Below are 10,712 nucleotides of genomic sequence, written 5' to 3'. Positions count from 1 at the left end.
CTAATCTTCCATCAAATTACACATCAAAAAAATGAAAACTTCCAACAAAAATTGTCAAGGCCTGTTGGTGGCCTTGCCTGCCAGAGTGAAGATCCCATAGAGCAGAGCAGGATTTGATGGCGCAAGGAAAGGAGGAGCGGTAGGGTCTGAGAGAGCTTTCGCATTGAAGAAAAGGTTCAAAGGGCTTCGACGGAGTTACCACTCCGAGCCAAGTCTGCAATAACTGAGTTCCAGTCACGGCCATGGATGGAGAGAAAGAGAGAGAGGTAAAAGTACTAAATTACCCTCTGGCAAGTGAGTAATGACATAAAAGTAAACGATGTTAATAACGCCGTGTCTAGATAATGGGTCGGAATTCTAAATTCATATACTAAAGTTTATAATTCGTAACTTTAGGTATAGAAATTATTAGTGGCCTTAGTTGGTGTACTGTTTAAAAAATTTTCCATTTTCATAAAAGTTATTTGCCAAAACCAGTGGCGGATCCAGGATCCGATACTTGTCTAGACTAATTAGAAGTACATGCTATTTATTTATTTTATTTTGTTATTATTATTATTATTATTATTATTATTATTTTTAGATCTAAAATTTGAACTGATGCACTAGAATACTTCATAGGAACACACTAGGAGTTAACTTGCTAGTGTTTTACACAGCTTATAATCTTATATGAAGATTAAGGTACCTCTCGATTTATCAATAGCTATCTAAAGTATAGCCTCACACTATGATTTATAAGTATAGCATCAATTCACACTACAAATTATTACATCACAAACATGATGATTACCTTAGCAGTAGCTTGAATCTCTCTGGCAGTCATATCAAGAGAAAGTGCATAACCTTAAACAATGTGATTGTCACTAATCAGATTCCAACTTAAACAAGATCATCTCTTTAAAATCAAATTAGCACAACATTCAATCGATTAGTAAATATAGCAATCAATAAAAGAAATTACCACTAACGTAATCCATGGCCTTAGCCTGGGGAACATCGCGAGCTTTCTTGGATATGATGACAGCAAGCTCCACCTCATGGTCCAACGACTCCAGAGGGTGAGGGATTTCGATGGTGCCTCTGTTTTCCAAGTAAGACGACGTCAGTTTGAGAAAAAGCACAGGCTCCTTCATGGACCATCCGAATCAAGATTGGAAATTGAGATACAGAAAAGAGTGGAAAGAGAAGAAAAGAGGGGACCTTGGGGACGGCGTTGCCAAGTTCTTTGGCTTGGGCGGCATAGTTTTTGCCGCCACTGACCTACTGAGGTCTGAGTAGTGAGCTGCTGTGGCCTGTAGGAGGACGCGACCTGCATATAATTTTTTTTTCTTCTTTGGGCTAGTATGGGCTGAAGGTAAATATATATATATATATACACACACACACACACTTAAGGGTTTTTGGTCCAAAATATTGTATAGGCTGCAGCCCATAGAGCCTACCACTTGCTTCCGCTCCTAGCTAAAACGACGTCATTTCGATCAAAAGAAATAAATAAAAAAACCCATGCGACTTTATCTTCTACCTTCCGCCTCTCGCCGCATCAGAGCTTGCTTTCTGCAAAAATGGCCGCCCCAATGCTTTTCCAGTAGCAGGCTCTAGTTTGGACTGGTGAGGCGATTTTTAGTCGCTTCACACCAGAGCGCGCCCCGAGCGCGCATCAGCATCGCCTTTAAAAACAGAGATGCGAAGTAACTTAAGTGCTTGATTGTGGGAGACAAAGAAATGTTTACTTTGATTTAAGAAGAAAAAAAAAAGTGTACGTAATCATTTTTTCCACTTCTTAAATTTTGGACAAGAGTTTCAACAAGTTATATGTGAAACATGCAACAAAAAAGAAAATTTACTTACTATAAGCACAAGGACTCTAAAAAATTGTCGCATTTTTATTTTTAATCTTTAAGGGTTCGTCGAAGAGGAAGGAGGCTATGAGAAACCAAAGCAGTACTCTCTTTAAGCTACAAATAAATAAATAAAATAAGGGGAAGGATCAGTAGCATCTTAAATTATAGTTAAGATTATACTTCAATTTCGGTCCATTAGATTCTTATGTAATTAAGGGCTGAGATTAAACATTTTATTTCTTTGTTTTCATGTTTAATTTAATTAAATTAATTGACTGATTTTTAATTAAATAAAAAAAGTAAATTGAAAACAAAGCCATAGCTGCCCTGAGGATTCAAAAAGGATTAAGGTAGATGAAGATGCCTCCTATTACGTCTTCTTCATCCGTTGATGGAAAATCAAAAGGGATTGAAGAAAGCCCAGGCCATTATCATACATATCTAAACTAAATAATTATCACCAAACCATCTAATTAAAACCCCAAAACTAGAGCATATTTGATGCTTTGCTTATATGCAACACAAATGCATACAAAACTGGCCTGCAACCATCAACAAAACGTACCATATGCTAGATAGATGTTCGGAAAATTCAATCCCAGAATATAATGTAAACTTTTGCATCATAAGTATGAAGGCGAACCAGGGGTGCGTTGCTTAAAGTCGAAGTGAAGACGGAGACGTAGTCGTTATGGTGGTGAGGACACCAATGATGGCGGAGGTGGTGAACAGAACATCTTTGTGGGTGGGACTGTTGGGTGAAGGATTGGCGACTACTCTCTCTGGCAACTGGCAAACAGTTTTTTTCATTTTTCATTTAAGTTTCTAGAATTTAAAATTAATTAATTAACTTTAATTAAAGATGCAAGAGAAAAATATAAGATTTAATCTCAGCCCTTAATTTCGTACTAATCTAATGAACTAAAATTGAAGTATAATCTTAACTATAATTTTGTATGTCATTGATCCGCCCCCATAAAGTAATATTAAAAAGTATATCCACTAAACAACATGGCCAACAAAAACGTTAAAAGGCCGGAAAGATTATTTCTACATACATTTGTTTTTGGCTTTATAGTCCCAGTGTTGGAAATGTGTAAAGAGATAACCCTTCAAGCCCCGTGATCTTTTATAGGTAGATACCACAAAAAAAAAATGCAGAAATTCGTTTGTTGAGCTATTGGATTAATTGCATTTATAATTTCAAAATTCAAAGAATTAGTGTATAATTTCTGGCCAGTACGGCAGTGCTAGAGTAATTATGATATTGCTTGTACATAAAAATAATGTAGTTACTTGGTGGCGTCCAATGAAAAGGGAGCAAATTGAAAGTTACGAAAATGTTCACCTGGTCAGTTATTGACCAAGAAAATAATGGTCAACCACCCTTACATGTAAATCTAATGATAGAAAGAATTATTATTAAGTTGAGGTGTTTTGTTTTCTACCATTGGATGTAAATCTAAGGGTTATTGAGTATAAATTCTTTGGTCAGCAACTAACCAGGTGAACACTACTGTTGAAAGTTAATCTAAACAAAGTTTTTAAAAAACAAGTTTGAGTAGATCCCATATTATGGGCCCTTTTTGTTTTATATATATATCCTTTTTGGCGTAATAAAAGGTAAACCACTAGTGTGGGTAACTAAAATTAACCCATATTCGTTTTCTTGATGAGCCAACTCAAACCCAACTGGTGAGGGATGCTCGGTGTGCACAAATTTAGAAATTGTGAACAAATTCATTGTAGATATTTAAAAAAAAAAAAAAAAAAGGTTTAATCAAACAAAAAGCAAGAGGGCAGCGTTAATTTAGAATAGGGTTTTTGTCTATTTACCCCATTTTTAGAAATTTTTTTCTTACTTACTCCATTAAGTTTTTTTAATTCTCTCTTACCCAAAACACTCTAAGGAGGTCTTTCCTAATATCCCATTAAGATTTGTTTTTTTTTAATACCATTTTACCCTCATCCCTTTGTTACTTAGAGAGAGAGACAGAGAGAATGGAAGAGAGAGAAACCATAGAAGACTACGCGCGGAGTCTGGTCACCGGATGCCAGATTCCGGTCACCGGCCGCCGCCCACAGGACTTTTCTGAAAACCTCAACTGAAAGGTTTATAGGTTTATTACCCCCAATAGACATCTATTACCCCCTAATAAAGGGGCAATAAACCTCTATTGCCCCCCAATAGGATTTTCGGTTGCCGGAATGAGAATTAATCTTTCTAAAATTAGACAAATAAAATTTTGATTAAAGAAAAAAAAAGAAGATAATATCAATTCAAAACGTCTATTATCCTCCAATAGAAGTATATTACCCCCCCCCCCCCCCCCCCCCCAATAAACATTCAAAACTTTTTTTTTTCCTTTCCTTCTGACCCATTACTTAAAAAAAAACAAAGAAATTGATTTGCGCACCCAGAGAAAAGTTCTGGGTACCCAATCGGAGTTTAACCGTGAGACTTGGGACCAGAAGTCGTCTTCAAACGGAGATGTCGTTCAGCATCTTGGTCCAGATCCAGAAGCGGCAAGATGACGAGCTGACCAGAAGCAGCGTCTTCAGCTGGAGACGTAAATTGAGCTCATTGCTGGAGTAGCAAGAGGAAGAAGGCGAAGAGTGCTCCTCCGCCGAAACTGGAGATTGGAAAGAAAGAGAGAGAGAAGGAGAAACCAGATGGCACGGGGACTGAGTTCGACGAGTACGCTGACGTCGACGGGGAGGGAGTTGGTGAGGTTGCCAGAATTTGATACAAAGCATCCTAAGGTTTCCGTCGTGATGAGCTAGAGATTTGGGAAGCCGGAATTCAGTTTGGCTCGACTACGATAAAGAGAGAGAGAGAGAGAGAGAGAGAGAGAGAGAGAGAGACCATGAGAGTGGCACAAAATGTAATTTATTAATTAAGTTAAGGATAAAATGGTCATTTGATGTCAAATTGTGTATGTGAGAATAAAAATCTGTTGCTGAGATAAGTGAAATAATTTTTGCTCATTGTGGGTTTTTCAGAATTTGTATTTGACGAACAATTAATTAATAATAGTATCTATCTTTTCTTAAATCTCACCTCAATAGCATATACAATCGTTTATTTCCAACATGCATGAACAAAGAATTGAAACTAGGAAAGTTTTCTTTTGGAGTACCAAACTTGAAGAAGTAGTAGTGTAACTAGTAACAAAGGGATTAGTACAGGAATAATACATGCATTGATTAAAATCTTTCTGAAGAAAGACAGAAAGATTATGTGGCCCCCCAAGAGTGTCAAATCCTGGTTCCACCTTACATAGGAGGTCTACTGCTAATCTATCAGCATCCTCCATCTCTCTCTAAAATAATCAAAGCAAATGTAAAGGCTAGCTGTTCCTCACAATAATTCATATATAAATTAACTCCAGAGCTCTCAACACTTTATAGCTAGCTCTCTTCCCTACGTTTGTGCTGAAAGGTTTTTGCCTGAGAAAGATGAACAACTACATGCTGTTGATCCATCGTCTTCTGGTTCATTCTCTCCTGCTACTTTGCTTTGCAACCTTAGCTTTCGGAGCTAATCGATTATCAGCCGATGAAGGTATAACTGAATAAGAGTAGATATGACTTGTGAGAATGTCTTACTGAGTTGGGCATATCTGCATGTGTTTAACTGTTGCCTTTTACTGTGTATTTGAACGTAGTACAAGCTTTGAAGGACATAGCAAAAACACTGGGGAAGACAAACTGGAATTTTAGTGCTGATCCATGCAGCGGAGAATATGGATGGATTACTCAAGCCGACAAATATTTTGTGAATAACGTCACCTGCGGCAATTGTACGACTTCCGATGCGGCCAATGCCACCAGAACTGATCAGATCTGCCATGTTGTTGAAAACTTGAAGAAGAAGAAAAATGCAGAGGAAATAGAGAGGCAATGCTACTGTATTGATTGAATCGAATGAAAAGTTACATCAGCAGCATGATAGTTCCGGACACGTGTACAATAGATGTGTATTTGGTAAAAATGCTGAATATTTTTAATACTATCTATTAACACCCCTCCTCAGCTTGATGGGAGATTTGGAGCATCAAGCTGCTGAAAAGAAGTATGATGCGAAGAACACAGGACCTTTGGTGAGGATATCAGACTAGATGCCTCAACCAGGAGGAATGAGCGGCATGGATGTAGAAAGACTTGGTTGAGCTGCAATGGTTACTGACTTGGGTTGAGAGGAGAAAGAAGTAGCCATAAATTGATGTTTTGAAGAAATTTGTGGTTGAAAAACATAGTGATGCCTATGGAAACATTCTGCTGCACTGTGTCCCCTCTTAAAGCAAATCTGACATTGTAAAGCAAAGCCAATTGCAACAACTTGCCTAGGAGCAGACCTCTGGGGACAATTTTTAGCAAAATGTCCAAGTTGTGAGCATATTTGGCAAACTTCACATGAAGAGGAAACACTTTGAGTGAATCTGTTATTGAAGCCACAAAATTCACCAGTTCTAGAATTGTCACAAGTATTGTTGTTGCGTTGAAAACCACCATCAATCACAAAATTGTGTAAGTTTCCACACCGATTACTAAATCCTCTAGATTTCACAAAACCAGTATTCGATTTCCTATATGTGTAGTTATGATAATACTGAGCAACGTTACCATAGGTACCAAAACCTGGAGAACTTCTATAATAGTACCTGCCATCACCTAAATTGAACTTATCTCTCTGTCCACCCCTCTGAGGTAAACCATTAGTAAGGTCAGAATGAAAGCCATTGTTGGGTTGAGAGAACCACTTACTGTACTACACTTCACCATTAGAGTTGACAAGTTCAGTATTGACTTGTGACAGAAGACCACCATGTTGCTGTGTTATACCAGATGCCAAGTATGGAGTTATAGGAACCATTGCAACTGTGTAAGGAACCTGTATAGGCATGGCAACATTGTTATTGTGACAATAATCATTCCCTTTAACAATTGCAGTTGAGTGAGAAACCTGCATAGACGTTGTAGATTGATCGATAGTAGACTCCTCATCAAGTAAAAGAGAACGCAGTTTGTTCATTGACATAGTTGTGATCTGAGCTTTGATCACGATTTTGATAGTCATGTACTCAGAGGGAAGGCCATTGACAGCAATGATAATAATCTCTTCATCAGGAATATGAATGCCAACAGAAGCTCATTGATCAGTGATGTCCTTGATACGCTGAAAATACCTGTCTATACTGTCATCACCTTTCTGAATTGTGTACAGGTTTGTTTGGAGCTGCATAGCGGCTGATCTAGAATGGACACCATATCTCACCCTCAAATTTTTCCAAACTTCACATGAATTATGGCTTCCAACCACAAATGATAATGCTTCACTAGACAAAGTGGCAGTGATAAGAGTCATCAATGCTTTATCATTCTTTTCCCATTCCTGAAACTCCCTTGTAACTCCAGCATCTACGCTACCATCAGTCACCAAGAATTGAGGCAGACAAGAATATGAACCATCAATGTATCCCTCTAAACCAAGGCTTTTGAGCATATTGTGCATTTGAAATGACCATGTAAGGTAATTGCTATTATCCAACTTCACGGGCAGTAAGTTGTAAATGCTTGAAAGCATATAGATGAGTGGCTGGTTGTTGTTGTTCATGACTAGGAGGTAACAAAATACCAATGCTTCTACTTCAAGTGATTAGCACACAATCAATAAGAGGGAGCAAACTTCATCCTTCATCAACCATCAACCACACAAGAAGAGATTTCCCATTATTATCTTCACTGAAAAACAAATGACCCAGACAAACCCCAAATGCCATCAATGGTCTTCAATTATCTTATCCAATCAAATAAAGCGTCAAATTATGCAGAATAAAAAAAAATACTTCAAATGATCACAGTAGCCAAAGCCATAATTCTTCAAATACTCAGTAACCAAGAAATTCTAACAACTGAGTAGTCTTCTTCAATAGGAGGCCAAAATCAACTGAAAATGAAATGCTTCAATTATCCCCAAAACTTCAAGAGTTCAAAAGCAGTCTCCCAAGTTGTCAAACTATCATCAAATTCCAAATTTATGTTGAAATTCCAGAAATACAATACAAAAGCTACAGTCCTTGATCATCGCAAACTACACTTCCTGCCAAATTTTCTTTTACCCAAATCCAACATAAGCCTGAATAGTTATCCGATTCCATGGATGATTGACATCAACAAGTAACATCAAACAACTGAAGCTTAATCTCAGAAGCAGAGAAAATTGGAGTGATCTACGAATTGGGATTAGGGTTTGCAATTGGGGAAAAACATCAATAGAAATCGAATGAAATAGAGAACAGCAGTTTCGATACCGATCAATCTCTTCAATTAGTATCACAACACACAACCAAAACTTCGATGCAAGATAGTAGTGTCAAAACCAGAGATTCAAATCATAGAACTTTCTTCAAGATGAAAACTTATCTGAAAACGACACCAAACTTCAATCGAATCGAGTATATGACTGATTTAGTAGTTTTGAATATGAATCTTGATCTTCAAGTGCTCCAAGGTCACCGATCGCAACCTGGCTTTTTGATACCATGAAAACTTGAAGAAGAAAACCTTGAAGAAGAAGAAAAATGCAGAGGAAATAGAGAGGCAATGCTACTGTATTGATTGAATCGAATGAAAAGTTACATCAGCAACATGATATATAGTTCCGGACACATGTACAATAGATGTGTATTTGGTAAAAATGCTGAATATTTTTAATACTATCTATTAACAGTTGTTAGCATGTCTCTCTCTCTCTCTCTCATATGCTATATAAGTAATATAACCAGTCGATATTGTTAGTAGGCCGGTATTTGGATTTTAGCTTCTTAATTTGCATATAATTTGCGTGTTGGAAAGTTCAAATGAACAAATCTCGTTTACTAATCAAATACCAATGTGATCTTACTGGGTAATCTGATCTAGATCGAGGGAGGTTCACTCTCAAGCATGCAAGTAACTCAATCAATTATTCATCAGAATCAATTATTTATCTTTAATATTTCAAGTCAACAAATAGTTGGTCAATCATTTGATAACTGAATTGTTTAGTTGATCTCTAATGTTGCTTCTATCCGTACAATTTAAAAAACACCGAACAATTTTCAATAAGTTGATTAAATTTTTTACAAAGATGATACATGCATGCATATCTAAAGAATAAATGCATTCAATTTATAATTAAATTGCATAATAACATTTATTTTAGTAGAAGAATTAAACCTTAGAGATCGACAGACACAAACACATGATATCGATAATAATGGACTGGAAATTAAATACAACAGCTTAGTAGTTGCATCAATTCCATACCATTTAATTTATCGCAAGTCTTCGAGCAAAATACCAGCTACTCCGTCGTTTTGCATATTTTCTTGGGAGTTCGATCGATGACACAAAAGTCTTGTGCTCGTTCTTGTCTTCATGCATGCATGTATTCACAGTAGAACTATCCTATATCTATAGAGTATGGTCAAACAATCGAGGCTATCTATGAAGAATATTGATGGTATGATCGATCATGGTCCCATTGCCATAAATGGTATGATCCATAACTCGATCATATTCATCTCGATCTGTCGGTAAGCTCGCCCATCTTGGAGACGTTGACATAGGCCCGTTCAGAGGTCCAGATGAAGACCCAGCCCATCCGTCTTCTTTGTTTCGCATTCCCACTTTCCCGGTCCTCTATGTTACTTGGAAGAAAAACGAAATGCAGAAAGAACACTCCCCTCTATTAATTATTGAATGAGTAATGAAAGACGATTACGATCGTTACAGTATACAACAATGTCAGTTGCTTGCTAGCCATCACAAGTGGTCGAGTTGGTAAGAGCTTCCCACTGTGAAACCCCCACACCCGAGTTCAAATCCGAAAGACGCTAGAGTTAAATATCAATCTATTCTTGGGGCCAGCACTACACCAAAAAATGAAACAGACGACGGGTAAAATTCGTTGTCTGATTTGGAGGATCACCGTTGTGTATCGGAGCGTTGTGTGTTTAAAATTTGCACAACGGTGCTGCACCGTTGTATGATATACAAACAGTCGACATATTTTTGCTATCACCGTTGTGTCTTCTCTCGGCAGATGTCAGGCACAGCTGCCACACAGCATGGCAGGTGCATCCTTCATACAACAGATCTTGTTTTCAAGCTGTTGTTGGAAAGCCTAGTCAGACAATGTATTCTTTAATTTCAGCGTCGTCTGATATACCATCACACTTCAGTTGTATTATATGTTTGTTGTGTGAATTGGTTTTGGACAACATTAGTTCATTTTTTATCGTTGTGTGATTGTAAAATGAGAAGACATTTTTTCTTTAAAACCATTGTGTGATATGTAAAGAATGCATTGAGTGAATGGCCAGTTTTGTGTATTCAGACAACGTTGGATTGCCACACTATAAAACTGTTGTACGATCAATTTAATTTGCTATATTTTGAGCATAGCTCCATTTTACCTAATGAACAGTGATAAATTGGAAACAAGACACACTGCAAATCATCAAATGGATCCACCAAGATGCATTCATATTAGTCATTGTTCCACAAAATCATGAAACCTAATCAACCAAAGTGGCATATGTTCACTGAACAACCCAAAAGTAAAATGATCGACCTAGTACTTTGATAATGAATTGGTACATAATACTTGAGAGAAATCAGGACTTTTAGCTTCACATTGGGTGAAATGGTTGGAGGAAGTGGTGGGATGTGGGATCAAATCTAGCTCTCCACCTGCCTTCCCAGCACCAACTATGCACCATCCTTTATTTGAACAATATGATATGCAAATGAACCTAGCAAAAACATGTGCCAATGAGTTGAGAACTAGTTTGTCACCGCCATGCTTACTGCCCCGGA

General features: G+C 37.4%; 1 protein-coding gene across 1 annotated transcript; it reads right to left on the bottom strand.

Moving 5' to 3' along the window:
• Nucleotides 1-710: 710 nt before the first annotated feature.
• On the bottom strand, nt 711-3,688 carry LOC112203467 (probable acylpyruvase FAHD1, mitochondrial). Its single transcript, XM_024344433.1, has 5 exons — nt 3,684-3,688; nt 1,204-1,258; nt 965-1,130; nt 794-846; nt 711-728 (listed from the first exon to the last, which is right to left on the bottom strand). Exons 1-5 carry the CDS (start codon nt 3,686-3,688, stop codon nt 711-713), a joined length of 297 nt encoding a protein of 98 aa, XP_024200201.1.
• Between the last annotated feature and the right edge of the window lie 7,024 nt (nt 3,689-10,712).

This window comes from Rosa chinensis, chromosome 5 (genome assembly GCF_002994745.2).
Source record: "Rosa chinensis cultivar Old Blush chromosome 5, RchiOBHm-V2, whole genome shotgun sequence".
Taxonomy (NCBI): Eukaryota; Viridiplantae; Streptophyta; class Magnoliopsida; order Rosales; family Rosaceae; genus Rosa; species Rosa chinensis.
The sequence above is the reverse complement of the archived record's forward strand: the minus strand, read 5'-3'. Positions and strand labels throughout refer to the sequence as shown.